The sequence below is a fragment of the Sander lucioperca genome, chromosome 20 (assembly GCF_008315115.2).
Source record: "Sander lucioperca isolate FBNREF2018 chromosome 20, SLUC_FBN_1.2, whole genome shotgun sequence".
NCBI lineage: Eukaryota > Metazoa > Chordata > Actinopteri > Perciformes > Percidae > Sander > Sander lucioperca.
In genome coordinates, this window is record NC_050192.1 from 24,334,043 (window position 1) to 24,360,908 (window position 26,866).

The 26,866-nt window shown below is 39.2% G+C and overlaps 1 protein-coding gene across 2 annotated transcripts in view; it reads left to right on the forward strand.

Moving 5' to 3' along the window:
- The first annotated feature begins 5,002 nt into the window (after positions 1–5,002).
- zgc:165507 (uncharacterized protein LOC561188 homolog) overlaps positions 5,003–26,866 on the forward strand; it is a 36,086-nt gene continuing 14,222 nt past the window's right edge. The window contains exons 1-3 of one of the 2 annotated variants that reach the window (XM_031306512.2): positions 5,003–5,074; positions 10,205–10,353; positions 23,149–23,394. In XM_031306512.2, the coding sequence (XP_031162372.1) occupies positions 23,178–23,394 (217 nt within the window). In that variant the 5' untranslated portion in view covers positions 5,003–5,074; positions 10,205–10,353; positions 23,149–23,177. Of the gene's footprint in view, positions 5,075–10,204; positions 10,354–10,733; positions 10,993–23,148; positions 23,395–26,866 lie in introns of those variants that run through there. The other variant, XM_031306513.2, reaches the window with a different exon arrangement.

A 26,866-nucleotide genomic window follows, 5' to 3' on the forward strand; every position in this document is an offset into this window, starting at 1 on the left:
GCATAGACCTATGCCACACACCAAAGCATTTATAACCTTAGCTGATTTGCAATGTACGTCTCTAGATGGACCTTTTTATAAATACAATAACTCAACACTTACATAAAAGACAGTAGAGAACACAAACTTATCAATATACACATACCTTAAAATGAAAAAACTCACAAGGAAATACAGACAAAACAATACAAAACACAGACTAATACAAAACAATCACCATACAGCAGGAGCACCAGATTATTCATAACTACAGATGAAGTTTAAAATAATCCCAGTCAGGATCATTTTTAAATTCAGCAGGTAACAAATTCACACATATTGATCCCCCAAACAGAAAAGGCTCTTTTTGCTAATGAGGATTTACGTAAGGGCATCTTACAATTCATGCTGGATGCTCCACGTGATACAGAAGCCAAAGCTCTAAAAGGCACCACTAGGTCACTGAGCACTTTTACATCCACAGTATACATTTAAACATGTGTCCATGAATGTGAGCTATTGTTAAAGTCAGAGCTCGTCATGTGAGTATTATGAAATGCTCTTAAAGAATCCAAGCAGCGACTAGAATTTGGCTGAGAGGGCTAATCCTCCCTTAACAAACACATGAAAATGACATCCTGGTTGTATCAACAGTACCACTTGGGGAGGGTGGGAGCTGAGTAAACAGTGATGGTGTCAGGTTATAATGTTTGCACTATACACCTGCATGAATATGATTGGACGTTACAAGTGTTCACATTGTCAATTCAGTGCTATGCAATTTGATTTTTAAATGGCGAGCTGGGGGTATAGCTCCTCTATACTAAAGATTTCAAGCGGCACCAATGGTGTGAAACAGCACACAGTTCCTGTCTCCTAAAGGGGCGTGGCCTCGTTTGAAAGCGTAGTGAACGTCGTGTGGATAGATGAAAAGTTATGTTTGTATAATTTATTAGTATTTTCTTTTGCTAACGTTAGATATTTACACAGCTAAAAGACTTATTTAGCATCTAAGAGATTAGTTTTGTTAGGGCGTTCATGAACGTTAGTTGATGTTATCTGTGTTGCCAGATCTGGTGAGAGTTTGGTCCTGAGACAGAAACAGATCTCAAACCAAGTTCATTTTCTCCTGATGTGTCCGTCTGAAAATGCCATTTTAGTGTCAGAATCTTCTGGAGATGTGTGGCCTGTGAAGAATGGGTCCAATATTTACTTTGGTGACTATGGTGAGAAAGAATCGCTCATAATCTGTGTTCACGTTCACTTCTCCCATTGGAATCAATAGACTCAGGACCTGCCGCTGGTCTCCTAAATAGGCGTGGCCGCGGCGGAGCCCATGTGACACAGATACAGGAAACTACTCTGAGTTGGGGCGTCTCGGTTCTAAACCGTCTCTGACTTAAATGCCCATATGGGATACTGAAACTATTCACTCTTTTTGTCCTGACCAGTAAAAGCAGTCTGTCGCCCTCTGATCCACAGCAGTGACTGGCTGGATAATAGGCCTCGCTCCATGCAGTGTGTCTCAACACTTGACACAGAGAGAAAGGGAGAGCTCTTGTTCTAAACTGGATTGTGGATCTGTGCTAAAGTGCAACCAAGCTGTTGCTATACTGTTTGGATATTCAATGCTAGAGAAATAGAGATAAAAGAGCTTTAAATAGCAACACAATAGATGGTCCATCAAAAGAGACATTGTCAAATTGTTTAGCAGTTTTATTATTAACACACATGTTCATGAAACAATAGCAATGTTTGGATTTTTTTCTTTTTCATCTCATGGATCATGTTCGCCCTAAATCCCATCGGTGTAAACTATACACTGTCATGAGACAAAAAACATATTTCCCTTGGCCTCCCCAGAGAGCCGCACCTCTACCTCAACAGTGCAAGCTTGTCTGAAGTTTCTGTTTAGGTTTTGGGAGCGCCATACTTCCATAATCTGAGCCCCGATGTTTGTGTTTTCCTCTACGATCTGAAAACGTATTGTTCACAGTTTCCAACTGTGAGGATCATGTGAATTCTCACAGACTGCAGTGCATGGTTTTGTTGAGATGAAAGTGCCAACTGAGTGCTATGTAGCCCGCGTGGCTTTATTTGGGGCTTGTAAGCTTGTAAGAGCTTGTACGTATTGAAAGTAGTCATTGCGTTGACTTTTGGTTTCCCAAGGGAGACAAACGGTGGTCTCCAGTCCAGTCCCTCCGCGGACTTTGACAGACTTTGATTAGAAACGTCAAAACGTTATCCGGGACAAAATACCTTACCTCGAAATGTAATTGAAAAAGCAGTGTTGTTGTATGGAAATGTAATTTTTAGGAGACAGGGCTGGCTTATTGGGTTGAATGACAATAAACAGCCTTTGACAGATATAAAAGAAAATGTTAGGCCAAATCATTTGTGTCCAACCTGCAGGTGCTTTGGTGTGAAGAACTGCTAAATCTTTTATGTTTCGATGAAAGTGTGTTTTATAGATGATTGATTCTTCTCAGGAAAAGAGGAAAGTGAAAAAATCTCTGAAACAACATTTAGACCAGCATGAGACACACTCTTGACTGAAACCAGCCGAAAAGAATTTTGTGTAAAGAGCAAAGAAAGTTTTAGGGCTGAGTGGCGCACCATGTGGTACAATTCAATGCATTTCATGGGGGGGGAAAAATCACAAATCAACACTGAGCAATAGAAAATTGAGAAATGAAAATGTTATTGCTGGGTTTCCAGCCTGTTTGAAGCTCTGTAATCAGAGATGAACTCTTGTTATTGGGATATCTAATTAAGAATCCATCAGTGGATCACCGGAAGGAACACAGACTTCAGGACAGAGCAGATTACAGATAAAATGCTGCTGCAGCAAGTGACAACGTTGGCAGTCCTAGCATGTTTGGCAAGATTTTGAATTATTATTGACCATCAAATCAAACCAATTTCTTTTCAAAACTACACCTTTGATTGGACCAGGATATATTTATTGTGTCATTTGGCCACATGCCATGATTCCCTGTACATACTGTGTGTTCATACTCCAGGTAGGCTACATCAAAATGTAATAGCAAATTCTCCTGACAGGAAGTAAGAAGAGAGAGCATCTCCCCAAAGTTATATTCAGCAACTCTGCTACTGACGCATTTTAGGATTGAAAATTTAATGATCAACTTCTAGGGCAAGCTAACAGCCAGCATCGTCTGAGCTCAGAAAACTGCACAAGGTTTTATGGGTAAAAGGGAGATACATGCAGTAAACAGAATGAAATGGTGTTTACATTGATGCTCAAATTACAGTGATTACTTCTGTTTCTCTGCATCTATTTCTCTCTATTTTTGTTATTCTTAAACATAAATCTACTCTTATTTTGTATGAAACTTAAACACTAATACTTAAAATGTATCGGTGATTTCTGTCTACATTTTACCTTTGGTACGTATGTCCTTTGGGTGTGTTTTCTCATATAAGCCATTACCACATCCTCACATGTATTTATATTTTTTCAATGTGATTTCAATTTATGTGTGTGAAACATTAAACATAAACATAATTCAGCATTTTTTTTAACTGACAGAAAACACCACAGAGGTAGAATAGTACATGCCAAAGTTACAGGAAGGAGACTCAATAATCATCTGTTTTTTTGTGTCTATACTGAACCTAAACAAACCAACCTGAAACATTAAGCAATGTAAAAGGCAAAAGCTTATATAGGCTTTATCCTGCTGTATGTCAGTTATTGTTCTTGGCTTACACATACAGTAGACTAACGCATAAGATGGAAAATGACTCACAGGGAAATGAAGATATGACTCAGCGACTAAGTGATTATCATGCAACTCCTCCTGAAAAATGAACTAACATTGTGATCATTAACATGAGTGAGTCTCTCTTAAAACCAGAATCAATGTTGGATTGCTTTTGCATCCCTCCTACTGCACTCCCATAACCACAGTTTTACTTTGAGCTCGTCCCTTTCTAATTCCTTGCAGTTTATCAGATGTGTTCCATGTTGGCAGTGGTGACTTCATCTAACTCCTGTTGTATTTTGTGTTGTATTCAGTTGTTTTTAAATGTCTTCTTCACATTTGGCAAGTCACTCTCCCCATATGCACAGGCTTCCCTGTGTGACATTTTCACATTAATCCAATGGATTGAGCTCAAATCACCCAGATTGAGTTTTCCGCTGGTGATGCCAGCAGCTTTATGCACGCAAACAATATTTAGGTGAAAGACTACATCTGATGATTACAGAGTAAAAGTCAATGTACAGAAAATCAATCCGCAACCTCTGTCCGACATTGCAACTGATTTCAATGCTCAAAGTTCAACTGCATACTTGACTTTTTGACTCCTTTGAGCATGTTTACATCAATTTATACTTCAACTTCCCTTGCGCTCATGCTTAAATTGACACTTCAACTTCATTCAATTCAACATTTAATTAGAAATGCAACTTTCAGCTCTACCAATTCAGCTGTGACTTCAGCATTTTTCATTTTTGTAGTTATTATTATAATTATTATTATAACCTAGTATAGTAGTATTCTGAATAATAAAATTACATACTCTTAGTTTCTGCTTCTTAAAATCACATTGTGTTTTAGTTGAAACAATCGAAATTTATATTTTGACCGACACTTCATATAATTTAAAAACTTATTTTAATCTTCAACTGACATTTCAACCGCTTTTATCGTTCATTCTTTAAATGACAATTCAACTACTTTCAACTGAATCCGCTTCTTCTTCTTACTGTTGTTAGTAGAAGTATTCAAAAATAAAAATAGATACAGATATAACAAAAATAATTGATAGGAGATTCATTTTTTTTCCCTCAATTGTAAGTATTTGCTGCTTTTCTTTGTCTTATGTGATTGTAAATTAAATATCTTTGGGTTCTGAGAGTTTTATCAATTTTCTGACATTTTATCTAGGCCAAAATTGGAGAATGAAAATAATAGCTGTCTGCATCACTTTCTTCGTGCCCCATCAGCACCTATCTGCTTACTGCCAATCAGTGGCTGCATGGGACACAGGTAGCAGAGCGCAGAGAAACACTACAGTACCCGCCCGACCGCGAGGAGAGGAGGGATAACGAACAGCGCCGCCCTCTATGGAACGCCAAAAGGGTCACATTTCGTCACAATTCGCACGGCGTTTTGAAAGTATGGAACGCCAAAAGGGTCACATTTCGTCACAATTCGCACGGCGTTTTGAACGACGTTTGTGGCGCCACCTGGCGTTTATTAAACGCCACTACACGTCTAATAAACGCCACCTGCCGTTTATTAAACGCCACCACGCGTGTGACGTCACCAGGCGTTTAATAAACGCCACCAGATGCTTATTAGACACCTGGTGGCGTTTTGATAATCAACTCCGCCCTGTGGCTTTCACAGCCAATAGATTTGAACTCTAATCACCCAATCAGTAAAGAAGGAGGTCAGGCAACACTAATCAAGCATAGATCTCCTTTGCAGCTTGTTTGAGTAGCCCAAAGAAATGCACAACTTTGTAGTATGTTAGTTTTGTATTGCCAGACATCAGTAGGCACTTGGTGCTCATACTTTATTTAATTAATCAATCCAAATCATCCTCCCAAAAATGTAATAAAAAGTGGTGAGGAGCTATTTTCATTATTACCTGCTTAAATTTAATAAACGCTGTCACACTAAGAACCTAATGGCATCACATCTGCCTTTTATTTTACATTTTATCTGGGTCTATTGTTAAAAGGGTTTCAAATATGGTGATATTTAATTGCTGCAAATACAGGTCTATTACTACAAGACCAAGAGAGGGGTTAACATGAAGAGTAAGCAGATTTTCAAAAATACTGTACTAGTACTAGTTATAGATCTCCTTCAAACCTAGAATCTGGGCCTAGCAGCTGCTGTCAGTGAGTAACTACAGTTTTTATAAGGCTACTTGTTTTGCAGCTCTTCTGGATATTTGCTCATAGTCTGTGTGAACTTTCTACAAAGTTAGTTAACTGGTCCCTGTTCAGTCATATATGTAAGGAGTAGAGGTGTTCTGACTTGCTCTAGTGTGGTTTTTGTGTTCACAATATGTATATTACCATCAAAGTGTTTGTGCATACAGACTGCAAAATAAAGAAGTGTTCTAAATAATATGTAGCCCTGGCTAAATTTCATTTAGATATTTATTGAAATAATTTTAATGCAATACAAATATATAAATATGGTGAAGAAAATATAAATTAATGCCATATGTTGAAATGGTTAACATGAATAAAACGTTTAAAAGGTAAGAGTTATATTTACAGTTTTTAAAAGATCAAAGTATGAAGTTCATGCAGTTGACTGTAGATTGAGTGAAGTGTACATGATTCAGCACCATGTTCAGCACGTGTAAGGGTAATCTGCCACACAGCTTAACTGATAGCAGCCTAATATGTCAATCATCGTCTTTCTTTAATTTTGTTGGAGGGTCATGACCTATCAGCCAATGTAATTACAATCCCAGGTAGAGGGCCGGGGCTTAGTTGCAACATGCAGAGATTCCCGTTTTGAGGAGAGATACAGTCGGAGAGAGAGAGACGCTAAGTGAACGAGCTTCGTGAGTTTCAGTAGGTTGTAGAAGGACATTATTGTTATTCATTACTGAGGCTGACAACCAGTTATGCTTTGTTTTGGAGTATTGAAATCTACAAGAGGTAAATATACATGTGCATGTGTGTGATTATGTATGCTTAATTAAGTGTGGTAGTCAGGGTTCCAAATTAGCACCATCTACTAACCAAATGCTGGTAAAATATGCAAGTGGCTGGTAGATTTGCTACACTCACCAGCCAAAAAAACAATGGTACTCTATTAAGTGGCTGGTGAAATGTGAACATTGACTAGCCATTTGGCTGGTGGACGAAAAAGTTAAATTTGGACCCTGGTTGTAGTATGAAACCATCTATTGTGTCACTAACTGTGAATAGCTGTTAGCGTTAGTTAGCACAATTTCCATTAGCATTGCTTTTGTAGCCTACTGTTAGCTTTGCATGTGAAATAATTGAGACAAACTACCGATAATTCGCCGTGAAATAGTGGATGGACCTGCTTGCTCAGTTAATGTATTTGATTCAGGAGACGGACATTTGTGACTGTGAAAGAGAGAGGATCGGGGAAGCTCCTTGGGACCACACAGAGCGATTTTCCATCCTGCTGGTGTGATGTAGACTGTCGCTGCTGTTTTCTGTTCTGGTGATCTTCCTGCTGTGGTTTCTCCGGTGCTCTGCCTGCTGCCATCGCCAAGTTCGCCTTTTTCATATATCCCCTTGGCTAGGATTCGTGAGTATGACTATACTGCACGTGCATTTTATTGTATTGGTTGTGTAAACAAGTGAAACGGCCGTCACAGTTTTAGGCCTCCTCGCTGCAACAGGGTTTTTTTGTTTGTATTTTGATTACTGAGTATGAATGTGTGAGTGTGGGCCCACAGATAACTATTCAGGTTTACATGTCAAAAGGATTTATGCATTTATTTTATTGAAACCTAAGCAGAGGTAACAATAGCATACTCTGAAAGCTATATTGAGGCAACATATTTAGTGTGTCATAAAAAAGAGGGAGTTATTTATACTGGCCTCACTTGTGTTTATTTTTCTAATACACCATAAATGTGTTTTCATATTATTTTTGTACTTTAACTAAATAAATTCCCTTATCTAAAATGTGTGACTTAAGTTAAGAAAAAGGTGTGCTTGACACTCTAGTCTTTGTGTGCACTGCAGTCTCCACGTTGGGTTGTAACACGAGCAGCAGATGCGCTACCAGCTGTTTACACGAATCAGCAGTAAAAGAAAATCAAAGAATGAAAACTTCTAGCCGAGCATTGTTTGAATTATGAACGATATAATGGAAAGTTGCCCGCACAGCGCCAAATGTTAGACAGTGTATCGACTGCACGGCAGTGACAGGATCAAAGAAAACAAACGCAGATAATTTTTCCTCATGTATGCTCATTTATCTTTGTTTCAAAATCAGCCAGTCACAGGTACTCTGGGGCACAGGGATCTGTCCTCCACCATATACTCCATACAGACAGAAACTTACAAGAGAATAGGGATTTCTCTATTTTCTAAGTTTGAGTGGATGGAATGACAGATATCTTCTGTTGCTTGTACGGAAGTGAACTTTGAATGTCTGTCACTTCCACTAATGTCATCTTCTCTCTCTGTACCCTAGTGACTCCCCTCATCCGCTCCATCTACAACTTCCTGTAAGGGAGATCACATTCTCCGAAACAGTGCTGATCCAGTTCCACTTTTCCCGAGGAGGCTGCGGTGTCATCCATTGTTTTGAAAGGTGTCACTTGACTGTCAACTCTCCATCGCAGCCCTGCATGGCAGTCAAGAAAAGAACCTCCTGAACCATTCCTGTTTAACTCACCTCCACTGGACCTTGCATATTGTTTTCCATCTCAACATCAAACATATTGAACGATACTCTAAAATTTATATATAAATCGCCCAGTCCTACGTCAGCCCAAACTTACTTTTCCTGACACGTTTAACATTAACTTGTACATAATTCATTCCCATACACTGGAGTATGTCATGAGTACAGATGCCCATCAATACACTGTTGCAGGATAGGTGAATGACACCAACATATGGCACTTGAAGAAAAACTAATGTCCAGTATGTGATAACAGGACATGCTAGTCATCAATTATCAACAGTGTAGCAAGTTGTTCGTTAAGGGCTAACAGCTGGTTAACATTACGACAAAAACTATTTGTTCCGCGTATTCTCTTGTGTGTATCGCGTATCCGTCTCCTCTAGCTGTTGTGGTTGATATGACGTAGGTCCTCTAGCTTTGACCAGACGCAAAAATGGTGACAGCAAAGCACTGTGATGTCACGTGGTCCTTATAAATATATACCAGAAACTATGCACAAAGGACTACTTCACCTGTTGCTGAATTTTTGATGTTATTTAATAAATCTCATTTTTATGTCATGCTTTTGTGTTTGTCAGTACATTTTTCAGCTTAATATTTTTGGTAATGCATGGAATAAAAATAAATTAAAATGCTTAATGATTTATTATTATAACTTAATGTCCAATTGAGTCAAGATCATAAACCATAGTATTTGAATGTGTTGAGGGATCTGACACCTACTGTTCCTGTGTCAAGGTAAGTCTCCTGAAAGGTCAAATGAAGTATGAGACACATATGTTTAATTTAGTTGCTTTAGATAGAGCGCTGGTGGGTGTTTTTTGCATAAAGATATGAAAGTAGAGGAAATAATATATATTATATATAATAATATATATATAGTGACCTATTCTGCCATTATAATTTTAATTTAGTTTTTATTGAGATATAACTTATCCTTATTTAACTGACTGTATGCAAGACAGCTGTGACTGTCTAAGATTGTACCAAACTAGCATTCTTTTGTAGTAAATAAGTAAACTTATTTAGGTTTGCTTGTTGCATGCACTTTACAGAAACTATTAATCCTTTTTGTCAAGATTTTCAGAGTTGTCAGATTTTCTGGTAAGCTACCCTTTGGTTCCTAGTAGTTGAATTAAGAGTACAGTATTTTTGAAAATCTGCTTACTCTTCATGTTAACCCCTCTCTTGGTCTTGTAGTAATAGACCTGTATTTGCAGCAATTAAATATCACCATATTTGAAACCCTTTTAACAATAGACCCAGATAAAATGTACAATAAAAGGCAGATGTGATGCCATTAGGTTCTTAGTGTGACAGCGCTTATTAAATTTAAGCAGGTAATAATGAAAATAGCTCCTCACCACTTTTTATTACATTTTTGGGAGGATGATTTGGATTGATTAATTAAATAAAGTATGAGCACCAAGTGCCTACTGATGTCTGGCAATACAAAACTAACATACTACAAAGTTGTGCATTTCTTTGGGCTACTCAAACAAGCTGCAAAGGAGATCTATGCTTGATTAGTGTTGCCTGACCTCCTTCTTTACTGATTGGGTGATTAGAGTTCAAATCTATTGGCTGTGAAAGCCACAGGGCGGAGTTGATTATCAAAACGCCACCAGGTGTCTAATAAGCATCTGGTGGCGTTTATTAAACGCCTGGTGACGTCACACGCGTGGTGGCGTTTAATAAACGGCAAGTGGCGTTTATTAGACGTGTAGTGGCGTTTAATAAACGCCATGTGGCGCCACAAACGGCGTTCAAAACGCCGTGCGAATTGTGACGAAATGTGACCCTTTGAAATGTGACCCTTTTGGCGTTCCATAGCCCGCGGCAGCTTCACGTCAGGCAGCGGCTCACTCGGGATATTTAAACACAGAGCCGTCCATAACACAGGCATCTTTCTACTCCAAGGTCACCGAGCCAGGCAGCCTCCACAGGACACATACACACACACCTGCATTTCTCAAAGGTAAAGCAACATTTAATGTCTGTTTATCGCTGACAGCATTGAAAGACGAGCCGCCGCTGCGGTGATGAGGAGGATTAACTGGGCGTTCGGCGTTTTCGGGACGCCTGGTATGCAGGGATGATGAGCATGTACTGAGATGAATGAGAAATATATACGATATCAAGACAAAGGCGTTTAGGCTGTTTGAGTCTATGTTTGAATACATTTTGTGAGGCGTTCAGGGGCCTTTGGAGAGATGTGTAAATCCCTCCCCGTGCTGCCATGCGGTCAATTGCTTGAGGTAGCGTAATGATTTGAATACAATCTTAATGGGTTTTTTGTTTTTGTTTTGTTTTTTAAAGCTAACGTTACTTTGACTGTGAGCGCCCGATTTAGCACATTAGGCCCCGGGTATTTAGACTGGCTTCAACCGGTCCCTATCCTTACATCAGCAGCATCATATGATTAGTCTGCAGTGCTGAGGACTCACTCTGCCTTTGCATCTCCTTGGCTAACCCCTTTTCCTGATGGGAGTCCAACTTTTACAGGTTTTCTCAGTGACCGATGACAGCGAGTCTATTATTATCCCAGGATGTGGTGAGGAGTTCTTCTCTGAGTAGTTTTGGCACAAAATGAGAACGTTTCACTCCAGGTCAGCTGGTAAGCTGGAAAAAATAACTTGTCACACATGGTTTCCCCTGGAAAGTGTATCACTGCTCTCTATGTATTAGGACTAAACGCCAAGCAGGCCTGTAGTCAGATATTGATATAGCTAGCTAGAACTAACGGTAAACCGTTAGGTGTGAAGATTGCTGTGGAAGAGCATCACAATCATTTTAAAGCAAGTTAATGTCATTTTTACTGAACAGCAGCCACTGTGGCCAAAAGTAAGAATTACAAGATGTAGGTAAGTGTCAACTAGATGCTCAAACAAAGTGTAGGAAAAAAAGTCATAAATTGATTAGGTAATGTCAGCTAAACCATATTAGCTATATATCTAAACTTTGCTAACATTAGCCTCCATTACCTAATAGCTAATGGTCAAGGCTATATCAACAAAAGCCCTGTATATTGAAATTAGTCTGGATGTTTTATTTTTCTCTCTCAAAAAGTCCACAATTTCACTTTAAAAGTAGCCTTAACACTTTTAAAAACTATTTAGATAAATTTGTTACCACCTTCACGTCTGTACACTAGCTAAATATGAAGCTGCAGTCGGCTAGCTTAGCTTAGCTAAAAGACTGGAAACTTGGAGAAAGAGCTAGCATGTCTCAGTCCAAAGCTAAAACAAAATCCACCTCCCAGCACCTAACCTCATTAGTTAAATGTTATATCTACTTTGTTTAATGTGTACACAAACTGAACTGTAAAAACTACACTTTATGGTTTTATGGGGGTATGTAACATTACCGGACTATTTCTTGGCCAGGTGCAGTCACTTCCTGGAGCTAAGCTAACCTGCTGCTGCTGCTGGTGATAGCAGCAGATAGAAGAAAGTGAATAAGCGCATTACTGTGGCTCTGCGCAAGCTTTTTCACAGAAGTACAAATTAAGCTTTAGCGCTGCTTTTTACAAATCATCAGAAATGCCTGCAGACCATTTCAATGAGGCGAAGGCATCTTGTGCAGATAATTATCTGCATCAGATTCAGATTTAGAAATTTCTGTTTGTGATCTGTATGATGATTATCATAACTTTTATTGCTACAGGTTTCTATCTTGTAAAAAAAAAGCAAGTTTCCCCATGTGTTTACAGATAATGTTGGGAATAAAGAAATCAAACAAGCTGAACAGTACAACAATCTATGTAATTATAAACTGCAATTAATTAGATTTATCAGTAGCATTTCAAGCTATCAATGAGATTGTCTTAAGAATCTGTTAACTAGGCGATCAAACTTGTCCTGTTAGCCTACCTATACAGACCTATGCTATAACTAAAAAAAAAACAGGAGATAGTGAAGTATTTTGAACTGGAGTAGGCTTAGGCTGTTCCAATTTATCATCTTCTCCTTCTTTGGTGGTAGGTAACCAGAGTGTTACGTACATTACTGCCACCTAACCATGGATGTATTTTCTTGCACCAAATGCATAACTGCAATGCATTGTGGGTGATGTACACCTCCTGGAGTGAGCATTGCTGTTGACTCGCTCCCTCAGCCCTCCAAGGGTCGATCTTACCCAGTACGCTGCAGTTTGAAAAACAGTTAGGATGGAGGCGGGGATTCCAGAGGGGAAGTCAACGAGGCTATGTTGAATGACAGAGATAACACAGCCACGGTTTGCATCCGCCTTCTATCAAAGTAACAGTTTCCTGTGCTCGTAACAGTTTGACACACATTGATGGATGGTGGTGTCACTGATTCTTTATTTTGTGTTGCTTGCTGGCTGAAAGGTAGAATGGTTTGCATTTTTTTCCCTTCTTTGTTTCAGCCTTTATTTTTTCTTGTTATTTAATGTTGTCCTGCATGTGTCTAGGTAACCTGGGGCCGTTTCAGGAAGGAGGTTTAACAAACTCTGAGTCTAACCCTGATCTCTGAGTTGATTTACCCTGAGACGGGGAAACTGAATTTTCGGTTCCAGAACAGCTGATTTGAGTTGGTTCAATCAACTCAGAGTAGGTTCACTGTTAAGCGCGTGCACCGCCACTATAAAAAGGCAGCATGAATGGAGCCATGATACTACGATTCACCATGGTAACAACCACAAACAACCTGGTCGGCGGAAATACTCATACAGCGAGTTTGAACATATATTTTGTTAAAGCAGCTGCTGCAAAAGAGAGAGAATTTGTGTGGGAGAAAATTGCTGCTAGAGTTAATGCGTAAGTTCCAATATAGTGTATTAATATCATATTTAATCATAAGTATAATATTACTGGTGAAATGGTATCGAACCTTTAATCTATTTCACTGCAGGCGAAAAAGTCCTAGGTCTACTAATCCCATTCTGAGGCTGCAGCACCATCTTTAACAGAATTATAATTCATAATCTTTAATTTCAAAGGGTTTACATCATTCACCTGCAATACTGTGGAACTCCTTTTTAATGGCTCTTACTGGTTTGTGTCCAGGGAACACTACAAAAACGTTTAAAAAAACAGAGCGTGTCACATTCTTCTGACGGCTCTGCATACAGTGGCTTTACTAATATGCTCTGCATCACCAATGTTGTAAGGAAAACTGGCGTTTGCAAAAAAACTTAATGTGACGCAAAGAATCTGCTGGGATGTAAGAGCATGTTCACGATGGGTGACGTTAGTGATATGAGGACGGATAAGGTTATGTAGGCTACATACAGTAACTGATGGACTGGGAAGAAAAACAATACCTCTCAAATAGGTAGGCTAGTATCTGGAAATGAAAATGCATCTATAGTCCGTGTCTCAATATCATCTCCAGACGTATGTTTAACTCCCTGCGAAGTAATACAGATTCATCAACGGGATCGTCGACAAAAGGAAATGCCATGTTTATTGAAGAAAACCTGCTCCCGACCAGGTTAGGTTCACAGGCTCCGTTATCATAGTAACTGACTCTGAGGTTAACTCTTGTGTGGTCTTCCCTTCAAACTTGAAAAAAACACTTTTTTTTCGCTGACGTTTTTGACGTCTTTTTTTCACAGTTTGTTTTTGCTTTTTCCAACGTTTTTAAATTTTAATTTAATTCACATTTTCAGCGCTTATTTCTACGTCCCATATTTTCTGATATAAAACAAAAATTTAAAACGGGTCAATGTGACCCGAAGTCAACACAACGGTTAAGTTACCTCTCTTTCTGAAACGGGCTAGAGTTGCCCCTCTCTCTCAGGTTTGATTAACCTCTCTTTCTGAAATGGAAAACCCAGAGTTTCCCTCATCTCAGGGTAAACAAACTCTGAAATGGACCTCTAATCATTCTTTGGTTGTCATTGTCACATTGTTTCTCTCAAAAGCAGTGGCCTCTCTGACCATGTGGGCAGAAACGTAAGTGCAAATGTTTTGTTGACTGACTTTGAAACTGTCGCTGTTTCATTACCCAGGTGTTAAAGGTCGACAGCAAAATTTTGTTGGTATGGTTGTACTCATATATATATATATATATATATATATATATATATATATATATATATATATATATATATATATATATATATATTATATATATATATATATATATATATATATATATATATATATATATATATATACACACACACACACACACACACACACACACACACACACACACACACACACACACACACACGGTGTTCTTTCTCCGGGTGTTTTATAGGTTTGGATCAGGTTTCAAGATCAGGACCTCTTTCCATGTGCGGGATGTTTATTGTGGACACAAACATGCTGTGTGCAAAAAAGACCGCCTGATACAGTACAAGGCATTGTACTCCACATTCAGAACATAAGTTACTATTAAAACACCAATACCAAAAGAGTCGTTCATGAGTCGGTTCACTAGCGCCGGGTGACCGACATGAACCGGGTTACTTAAAAGAACCGCCCACCCACCCCTCCTGTTGTGTAAAGATACATTCAACGGATTTCCCTCCAAATCTGACCCCATGTCTAACAAGGATAATAGATGAAACAAAATAAGGAAATACTGAGACTGATAGTTGACAGACTTTCACTTTAATTTTTCATCTGACTGACAAAAGAAAACTTAGTCGACTATAAGATCAAAATCACTGATTAGTCGACTAAGAGGGAGCAGCCATGCTGTAAATCTTTCACCATAAAGGAAGGAAGCCAAGGAAATGAGAACTTGAAGTTTGTCCTGTAGTTAATTCACCCATATCCCTGTATCGATCAAGCAAAAAAAAGTAATACAAAAATAAACAATATAGATATAATCAGACGTCTTGGTTTTTATGGCAAAACTGCGAGTCAAATCCCAATTTAAAAGCAGTGAGAAGTGGCTACTGACTTTTTTTGTTTTATTGTGGCGCATATACTGACTTTATAACCTGGCTGCAGCTGGATGTGTGTTACTTTTTGTGGCATTCAGCACCTCAGTTCAATCTCCACAATCTGAAGATGCTAGATGTCTATTTGATTTCCTGTATGAGCAAATATCCATGCTTAAACAAAGATGTAACAGAGATCAGTGTTCTGATCTTAATGACGTGTTTTAGAGGTGTGGAGCGTAGCGGGAGCTTGTGATTGGATGCTGAATGTGGGTGTTGGCCAACCACATGGAAAAAATTAAATGGATGTACATACTTCCCAGCATGCCATTGTGTCCACAGAGGTGTAGTTGTGTGTATGTGATGTACAGGCCCTTTTTTTTTTACAAAGGGCATGTCTTGATGTCAAACTGCCAAGGAGCGCTGCATAAATGTGCTTTTTCTGTCAGTAAATCACAGGTTGGGAGAATTGTTCTGTTTTGGCAGAGGCCATCTGGTTTTAGTGGTCAAAGGCGTGTTAATGGAAATTTATCAGACCACTTGAACTTTTTTTTTAAATCAAGGTTTCATCTCCAGGAATTGGCTTCAATGAGCTTCAAAGTGTAGAGGCTGACAATTCAGTAGAAAGGGTATTTTAGTCTTTGTATATTTAACGTGAAGACCCCCTGCCTGGTGGCCTTTCTTGATCAGAAAGCAGCTTTCAGAGGGAGCCATTGTTTCTGGTATTTCTCCTGCTTTGTTAGTGTTCAAGATCAAGTGTGTTTATGGGGTTACTGTTAGTGATTAGATGCTGATAAGAGGAATGAAATGTGTGCTTCAGTCAACATTCAAAGCGTTGCTAAATGGGTTAATTAAGAACTATTTCTACAACAAAGTGAGCAGTGTTACTCAGAGGTTACCTTGGAGCTAATCTTGCGTTGCCATAACTTAAAGTCACATGAAGTCACATGAGACTGCGGGTGGGGTGGGCTGTAGGTGTAGTGAGGGTCATGCTGGCAGCCGCTTACTGTAGAGGTCAGGTTTCCTTTTGTAGCGTCTGACAGGGATTACAGCACCTGTTTATCTGGAAGGCATTTAACTGGAACTTGAATACTTCTGCTATTTAAGAGAGGCAGAGCCTGTAATTTGACAAAGATATATAAAAACAAAGGTGTGTGTGTGTGTGTGTGTGTGTGTGTATACACACATGTATATGTGTGTACACATGTATATGTGTGTACACATATATGTGTGTACACATATATGTGTGTGTGTATATGTGTATATATACACACATGCGTGTGTATACATACACACGTGTGTGTATATATACACACGTATGTATGTATGTATGTATGTATGTATGTGTATGTATATATATATATATATATATATATATATATATATATATATATATATATATATATATATATATATATATATATATATATATATATATATATATATATATATATATATATAGAAATCATCCCTTAACTGTGCGTAGGCAAGTTTGCAGTCCACACATACAGCCATAATAATAATAATACTGTGAGTCCGTTCAGCTTTACAGATATCGCACAAAGCTAATCAATAATTCCGGATACAGATGTAATTACGACTTAATGACTTTTCATAAAAAGCTGAAGGAGCGGAAACCTTGCCGGGATTTCAGGGAATGACAAAGTTTTATTATTACCAGACACCTCAACTAACAAGTGCTGCTGGTTGCAGATTTGGAATCTAATCTGCCTGAAATTCTCATTCAAGTGATACTGAACTCTTTCCAGTGGGTGTGGACAGAACAACAAACCAAAAAGCTGATGATAGGTATTTTTAGGCCTCTGTGTCACGGCAGTACCATTTGACTTGGTTTTCACCTGTGTTTTAATACGGCGTTCAGAACACGCTGGCTGTGATCACAGCCTGTCAGTCACTCTTCTGTCAGCTGCTCTTTTGCTCAGTGGTGTCAGATGAAGGACGCAGCGAAGGAGGCACATGATGACGATCTGGGCTTCTAAAGTAAAGAGGAAGTGTTGACATTGTAGTGACTGAACGGGTGACTTTGCTTTGTCTGACTTGTTATGTACTTATATGGTTGATCATAAACCAAATTTGTCAAGCTTGTGTGAAAGTCTGCCTTGTACCCTCTCCTTAACTGCTCTTTTCTGGTCAATCTGTTTGGAGCTTCATATTCAAACCCATCAACTTAAGCGGCTTAGGAGTTCTGAGGTTTGTGCCTGCATTGTCGTCACGTTCGTTCAATCAAAACCAGTATCTACACTGAGTGCTGCTGAGCACAGCCTGTAATCTGATTAGCATGGATTAGGCCCACTGTATGGAGAGGCATAATCTCTAACTTTGATTAAAGGGGCAATACAACGGATATACACAGGATTATATTTACATTCAATAGTTCGGTTTTAGCACAGTTTAGAGATGTTTTGTTAGTCTTCAGTCATCCACCCTGTTAAAACCAGGTATAATTATCAATACCAACTAGGGCTGCAACTAACGATTATTTTCTCGATTAATCGATTAGTTGTTTGATCTATAAAAATGTCAAAACATGGTGAAAAATGTGGATCAGTGTTTCCCAAAGCCTAAGATGACGTCCTCAAATGTCTTGTTTTGTCCAAAACTCAAAGATATTCAGTTTACTGTCACAAAGGAGAGAAGAAACTAGAAGGTATTCACATTTAACAAGCTGGAATCAGAGAAATCTTATTTTTTTTTTTTTTAATAAAAAAATGACTCAAACGATTAATCGATTAACAAAATAGTTGGCGATTAATTTAATAGTTGAAAACTAATCGTTTAATCGATTCATCGTTGCACCTCTAATACCAACGTTTCAATGCTGCAGTACAGTATGTATACTGCGTTGGCAACCACCATTACCAAATAAAAGACCCATGCAAATGTTTTGTTTGCAAATGAATGCATGTTCAAGTCATTGATGGTTTGTAGGAATTCATTCCAAAAAATGTATAACTTCACTAGTCAAATTTGATTCATCATTCTGTTCATTTTTTTCAATTGTCTCTCATTTTGGAACACATTTTGTCCTATTTCTGTTCCCTTTTTGTTCATTCATCCACTGATGTGAGTGACTCAATTTTAATGAATTAATTAAATGAATTTTTATGCAAACGAACATTCCAAAAAAGTGGGGTTTTTTTTTATAATATGGTGATTCGAGGATAGATTTCAGTTGTAGTACAATGTGCAAAAGATTAGCAGTAAAATAAAGCTGCACTAACAAATGTTTGTCTTAACAGTGGATAAAATTACTATGTGTAATGTGAAGAAGTAGCTGGTAGTGACAAATACACAAATGATCACCCAAATCTACAGTTCTCTTCAGCTGTTAAGTGTCTTCCAGATTGTTTGGTTTTCGGCCCACAACTTTAATACTTTGGTTCACTTTTACAGCACTTATTGCAGCATAGCGCTGAAGATCTTTGCCCGAACCGTCAGGTGATGAATTTCGATTAGCATGAAAATGGATGCTGAGGAGGTGAAACGGAGGCTGATCGGCCAAGACCGGCGGTTGGCCGGTCAGTCTGACATATGCCGATTTTATGCCGGTCAAATGCACTCGGGCACCGCTGCTCCATCAGCTGTTTATGAAATGTCATAAAGTCGTAATTATACACAGCTCTGCAGAGCCGTCTGCTCTACCGATCTCAGGCAAACAGTCAGCCGCTCTCTCTCCCCTCTAGCATGTCTTGACATGCTACATATGTGTACCAAGTTTCATGAGTCTACGTTAAACGTACTGCAGGGGCTCAATTCTTTTAATTTTGTAGGTGGCGCTAGCGAGCCATTTTTGTGCGCCCATTTCCGAAACCCTTAAATACGTACATTTTCACCAGACTTGATGCGACCACCAATTTTTGTGAGTTTTTGAGTAGGTTAAGCCCCTCAAAAAGGCAGTTCATTTGCCGGGGAAAAGAATAATAATTCCTTCAGTTCCAATAGGGCCTTCGTCGCTGTTGGCGCTCGGGCCCTAAAAATCGGAATCGGCCTAGAAAATTGTAATCGGTGCATTTCTATAAAAAAATGTATAAATGACTCATTCTTGGCAAAAGAGCTGTGTGCGTGCGCACATTTGAATAATGTCAGGCTGTAAACAGGTTTGGGCTTTTAAAAAGCTGTCAATCAAAATGTACTTGTTGGGCTCGGGCCTTGTCGGGCCTAACGTTTAAGGCCCGATTACAGCTCTGTCGCAACAGGCAAAAAGCATAAAAGATGATAAAACTGTCCACTAACGGCCCAGCACTAAGCAGCAGACAAAGTAAAAAAGTATAATGTATGGCATACTGCTGGGCATTGCAATACTCTGATGGCATTGTAAGTTGTGCACAGGCACTGAGCTAGTTTATTTACAGTATACTCTTTGGAAACTTCTTCGTCCATTGGGTGCAGACTAATTGATAGATAGAATAGAAAATAAATCAGAGTTATGGTTCCTTTAAATTATATTGTATGTAAGATTTAAAGTTTATATAATATTTCCTAATTAGCATTTTGACAACATTTTTTATGGAGGCTAGAAGTTATTGTTTTAAACCCATGAACAAGTTTATAATTATTTTGGTGGCACTCTCAAGCCTCCATACACCCAGTGGCTAGTCCTTGTTTTCCGTATTTCTACCACCTGTATAAAACTCGTGACGTATTTATGTTTTTAAAAAATTGTCATTTGTTGGCAATGTGTGCGTATGCACAACAGTGAGTCATCCCACTAATGGCTTCATGTTGGCACTTGAGTAGATCTTAGTATGTGTGAGGATCTACAACATTGCAACCTGATCTGGTGGGAGCGGCACAAAGTCAACTTATTGATGTTGGTAGCTGACGGGTCATTTACAGACTCTAAAAACTGCAGTGTCTATTTCCCTTGTAAGGCTTTGTAAAGCTTTTTACAGAAGCACCAAAGCTTAGTTTATACATAATGAGGGGTTTTGTTTGAATTATTAGTGGGACAGTGTTTTACACCCTTGGTTTCATCTTGTTTTCATCATGGCCTTTTCTGTTTTCTGTCCCTTGTCTCGTGTGTGAGGAGTAAAGAGGTAAAAAGTAGAGCAACAATTGGCTGCATACATTGATTAGTTGATTAACAGAAAATGATTCAGCAACAATTTTCAATTGTTTCTTTTTTTTTTCATGCAAAAACGCCAAACATTTGCTACTGGTTCCAGCTCCTGAAATGTGAGGATGTGATGTTTCTCTGATCCGTCTTGTATGATAATATCAGTAGGCTATACGTTTGGGTATTGGAATGTTTGAGGAATAAAACGAGGAATTTGAATGTATACATCTCCTTGAGACAATAAATCACATAGCATAAGCATGTTCTTAAATCCTCATCATTCACACTGCAACTGTATACCGACATTGCAGTTTGTTGTTCAAAAACTGTGAATGGGAGCTCAAATTAGAAAAGATGCATTTAAAATGTTAGCTGCATTGGATAAGGAATTATGATCCATATTGTTGCACAAGTAGTATTTAAAAAAAAAAAATAAATAAATAAAATTAATGCAACCTATGGTCTTTTTGTGAATATGCCTGAGTCAAACTTTCATTTAAAAGCATATTTAGGACGGAATCGCCACTTTTAAGATTTACCGTATTCTTGTTTTTCGGTCAAATGGCCTTTTGAATGGGAGTGCTAGGGGCACTTTTATGCTAGCCTCAAAATAGCTATTTTTAAAACACTAAGGCTCAACACAACATGAAACTTGCTCGAAGTATCACCAGGGGCTCTACACCTTAACGAAAGCATTGACAACATTGTTTGTGTACACAGAGTTTACAAAAAAAACCCGGTTTTGAACAATTCACCGTAGGTCTTGTTTCCGGCCGTTTTATCAGTCAAAAACAATTGATTTCCGAATGCAACATAACAGGGAGGGAGAGTAAAGATGGAAAGCTCCTAAAGCTTAGTTCCATATAAATGCATGGATTATTTCTTGTTTTGTCGATATTGAAAAACAATATTAACCACGTTGAAAAAGGAGCCTCATATGGAGTCCGTTCATTCGCATTCGGATATCGACTTGTTTTGTCTGCCAAGGTGGTAGCGGCTGGAAACAACAAGACCTACGGTGAGTTGTTCAAAACTTTTCTTTTTAGTAAACTCTGGGTACACAAACAATATTGTCAATGCTTTCGTTAAGGTGTAGAGCCCCTGGTGATACTTCAAGCAAAGTTTCATGTTGTGTCGAGCCTTCTTAGTGTTTTAAAAATAGCTATTTTGAGGCTAGCATAAAAGTGCCCCTAGCACTCCCATTTAAAAGGCCATTTGACCGAAAAACAAAAATACGGTAAATCTTAAAAGTGGCGATTCCGTCCTAAATATGCTTTTAAACTAAAGTTTGACTTGGGTACATTCACAAAAAGACCCTAGGTTGCATTTTGGCGAGAGTTACGCTTTAAAGCAGCAGAGACGGATTTCCTGACTTTTAGACCCTAGCATGGGTCAAGATTAAAAAAGGAGAGGTCCTAATGACATCAGGCTGCAACCTTGATTACACGACCATGGGTGTTTTTTCAGACTTCCAGCTTCCTCTAACCTGGTTGACACCAGACCCTTCTCAGTTGTAACTGAAAGTGGGTCTGGGCAAGGTTCATTCACAGCTCATTTCCAAAGGGGCGTCACCAACGGATGCCGCTCAAATGCCTCTGTGTGCAATTGGATAGTCCTTCAACCAATCAGACCAACGATCCTGGTGAAGTAGTAGCGACAGCTGCATCAACGGGTTGCTGCGCTTCGGTGGCCGTCATGTTGAATGTAAACAAAAAGCTGCTTGCCGTCGCTGCGCTATCGTCATCGTGTAAAGCCCGCCTCAACGGTTGTGATTGGTGCCTCGATTTGGAAAAATTGGAAATAGGCTCTTGGCCAGACCGACTTGCAGAGCAAATCTCATATTTGCCGGAAGTTCGTCAGGGTTTTCCCAGGCTAAGCTTCCTCCAGAGACACAACACAATGTTGTAGGATAACCGTGACAAGTACACTGAACTTGATGTGTAACATCAGTGGAGCGCCCCTTTAACTTGTCTGTTTTGCTACAGGTAGCTATTACAATCTCTGGTGGCAGTTATCAGCACCAAACGCGTCTGGCTCTGTTAATCTCAAGTAATTGCTCACTTGTGTTGCTGCAATGCAAACATGAGGGAACCTGTTGATTCTTCCACTGGCTGTTCATTTATGTAAAACGAAACTGGCTGCCGTCATCGCAATATGCACCATAAGCTAATTACACAGCTGTAAGTTATTCCTGGCTGATTAGAAAGGTGAAGCTAATGAGGTTAGAAAGAGCTAAAACTGTGTGTGTCTCTCCACTTCTTTTACTTTTCTACAAGCTAAATGACGTAAAGTGTGGCTTTGGACTATTGCTGCTCTTGATTTTCCACATGTAATTAGGGCATGTTTACTTTGTACACATTAACACCTGGTTTTAAACGGTTCTATCATTATCAGGTGAATGGGCATACTGGGTCTGGTCTCTCAGGTAGAGTTAGTACATGCCCTCTGAAAAGGATAATTGATACTGTGAGTGCGTGCGAGTGTGTGTTTTCACGTCTTCTCCAGGATACGGACTTCTGGCATGTCCTTGTCCGTCCCGTGTCATATTACTACTGGCAGTTGTTCAAGTACAGAGGACAAAGCTTTTCACCTCCTTTATAATCCCACAGCGGTCTGTAGACTCTCAATATGGGCTGCAGCTGGTTATCTGATTTATATGTGTATTGTCAACAATGATCTGTGACATTTTCTTTTAAACCATGGGACCTTATTTTTGGAAAAAAATATGTACGGTAGTGTAGAGACCCACCAAAGACATAGGACAAAACAGAACAAAAATGGACACAGAATGGTGGTAGGTTTTAATTTCCTCTCCCTTCCTTTCTGTCGTTGCAGTGAATAGTCAGTGTTGAGGTGGCCCAGTGATGCCGCCCCCAGCCACAAGTCCCTCCGCCGTGCCCCCACCAGATGGCGGTTGGGGGTGGGCTGTGGTGTTGGCATCTTTTATCTCCATAGGCTTCTCGTACGCTTTTCCCAAAGCCATCACAGTCTTCTTCAAAGACATCCAGATCATCTTCGATGCCTCCTACAGTCAGATCGCGTGGATCTCCTCCATCATGCTGGCGGTCATGTATGCTGCAGGTGAGTCATTGGGTGGTTTTACCTTTTATCTAATTATAAAGTCACACTGACATTTTAATTGGCCTTATTTTTCTGTGTAATGAAATACACTATAATCATACAGCAGGTATTTGTAGAAACCGTGTCCAATTGCTTGACATTTCTTATAACCACAATAGTTGAGGGACTTCGCCTCTCTGGACCACCATGGGACCTTATTTTTGGAAAAAATATGTACGGTAGTGAATGGGGGGGGTACAAATATTTTTCAATTTAAACCTGTTTGAATTGAGCCATGAATTTCACATATGTTCGTCAATTTAAAAATATTATTTTGCCGGTGATGCTAGGAAACATCCATGGTGCGCTACTGACCAGAGAACATCATGTAGTATAGACTCTAACAGTTTACACAAGATGTTTTTTTCCCTTTTTAACAACAAGCTCGCTTAGCGTTAAGCTTTCAAGCACTAGCAATTTAAATTGGCTGTCCCTTACGAACATTCAACAGGACCCATTGAGCCAGCTAGACTTGTGGAACCTAGTTAGCCCTAATGTTAGCACAGAGTCCCACTCAATGTTACTTTTTAAAGCATTTTTGGCCTTTATTTGAGAGAGAAGGGGAATGACATGCAGCAAAGGGCTGCTGCGGTAAAGACTGAGCCTTTGTACATGGGGTGCACGCTCAACCAGGTGAGCTACCAGGGCGCCTCCCCCCCGATGTTATTTTTTATTCATGTTGTTTCAACACCTGCTAAGTTACAGGCAGCCCCTGCTTACTCAGTGTTAGTCCCACATTGTACTGTACAAAGGAGGGGGTTAAACTAGCTGTTAGCAACAGGTAGTCCTCTAGCCTCAGCAGTTATTAGGATCATGGTTTTGCGTATTACGCAGGGGTTAAATTGGAATTTGTTATGTGGGGTGGCTCTCCCTAGGGGGAAAAAATTTGAAAAATAAACCATTAAATGGCACTTTCTGGAGAGTCTTACATGATATGTGCAAAACTGCAAGGTTAACAGCCTATATTTTGCATTGTTGTAGTATCAACAGGTATTAGAGCATTTACCTTACTGTTAATCAGTCATCACTTGATTACACATTGTATTACCTTATGATATAAGAAGTGACCCATACAATGTGCCAAACATAATGTGCCACATGAAGAGACAGTGCAGCATATGACAGTAGCAACAGCTGACAAGATTTGGGTCCGTGGTGACCAGGTCCACCTCACACAAACTTCCTTTTCCCATTCTTTCTCTTTACTACTACAACACACACACACAGATGCCGGCGCGACAGCGAGGACCGGTTCAACGGCTTGGTCAGCGACATGAACTCGTAGCGGCCGTTGGAGCTTCTGAGCACCGGGCTTCCACCGCTGTGAATGGGGTTTTTAGCTTTAGGAGAAGGCATTTTATCTGTTAATCCTTCCGACGTAGACACTAAAGGCGTTATTTAGTTGACCCGCAGTGGTGAATTGTCTGCAGTGCTGCTCGGGTTGTTGCCGCGTTCCGATTGTTCTCATCTCAGCTCTGCCGAGACAAAATAGACATGCCATTTCAAAAATCTTTAATTTATTGTTATTATTTATTATTTATATACAGAAATATCATGTTTTCAAAAGCATCACTTTCATTAAATTTTCTGTGACATATTTCCAGTAGGCAACTAACTGCAAGCAGGCACATCCGGACACAAACGAGCAGGCTTATGTGCCGGGGCTGAGCCCCGGAGAGCCCCGGCCCAATTTAACCACTGGTACTACGTATGAAGTCACGGAGTGATGTACGGAGCTGTACAGAGCGCTCAAATAACAGATAGGTTTATAAGCAACTGCTGGCAACATTGGTCCCAAACTGGTTAACTACCTGTGTGTCTGCTGGAATTTAATTAATATTATAATCAAATGTTAGTGCCCTTCCACACAGATAATGCAGCAATCAAATGACCTGAAGAACACTAATGTAGAGGGCTGTGTTATTGGAAAAAAAAAATACATTTTCATTTCTTTTTGGTAATCTCAGTTTTGTTCAAATAACAAAGTACACCAGTCAAAACACCAAGGATATGAAGTGATTTCTTTGCAAAGATGATACCTTATTTCAGTTTCAAATTACAATCTGTTAACCTGCTTTTAATCTCTTTTAAGATTTCATTTTGTCACACATTTTGTCGTTTAGGATTATTTTTGTTGCAAGGAGGTGGTGTATGGTTTCCTGAGCAGACGCTCCATTCAAAAGAGCAGAAAGTTTAACAGAAAAGATGGACGCACATTGGATACATCTTGAAGTTATTTACTCAACAGTGTTTGGTGTTGTGGAGCTCTTGGTGGACTCATACACTTTGTGTTTTGTTGTTTTTCTGCCTCAAGATAAAGTAGGACTTAACGGGATATAGATGGAAGTAGGTTGTGTCATCAGATCGTGACCTGGATTTGAAATCACAGCATCACAGGATGCAGGCATAGCTTTACATGCTCAGCTTTCGGACAACCAGAAATACCATGTTTTGCCGAGCAAAAGCAACAAATGAGAATTAACTTGAGTATCTGTTACAGATTGTTATGACCGGCCACAACAAAATAGGGAGCTGCACAGCAAGGTTAATATTAACAAACTGCCATTTACTAAATGAAAGTGCAAAAATAAAGATAATGAGGTATGAAAGTTGGGTTCGGTGATGTATGGATGCAATGAAAAATGTGTGTATAATAGTATAAAAATGTATAATCTACATATTAATTTAGGGAAGTGATTCAATAGGAGCCCATGGAACCAGGATAAGAGAAGGTTGTAGGAAAAAAGGGGGAAATTGGCATTTATTATAAAAGCATGCAGCATAGAAAAAATCAGTACTTTGTATAAATTCAAAAGGGATTTTAAATGTTTTTGCAAAATACAATGCTACAGCTGGTCTTGCATTGTTCCTTGAATAAGGAACCTTTTGAAGGCTCGGAATGTGTTTTCCACAGGTCATTTTCTCCACCATATTGCTCTGATCACCTGCTGTATTTCCCACTTTGGATTCAAGCCTTCTGCTTGGCAGTGCCACGGCTGCCATCTGCCCTCGCTGTAATCCTCCTGTCACTCGATGGACTGCTGTTGTCACCATCTGTACCGGTCAACAGCAGGCCTGGAAAGCTCATTTCCTATGTTTTATAGTGCAGCTACCACCAAGAGCATTACACAAATTTAAGTAAATGCTTTCTGAATATCAAGATTTTAATATAAAGATTCATATTTTATAAAATAATAAATACTTTTAGGTATGTTTTGTATTGTGGACATTGTCAAAAATAACAAATTACTGCAGAAAGTGCTGGTAAATAAGGTTAAGCAGTTTGACATGCTGACAAGTCACTCTCAAATCTCCTTAAATCACTAATAAATCTCTCCGGCCAATATTAGCTTGTTTAAGATATGTTATCAGCATGCGTGTCGGCCGATAAGTAATGAGAAATGTCATTAAGTAAATGCCAAAGGCAGTAGGT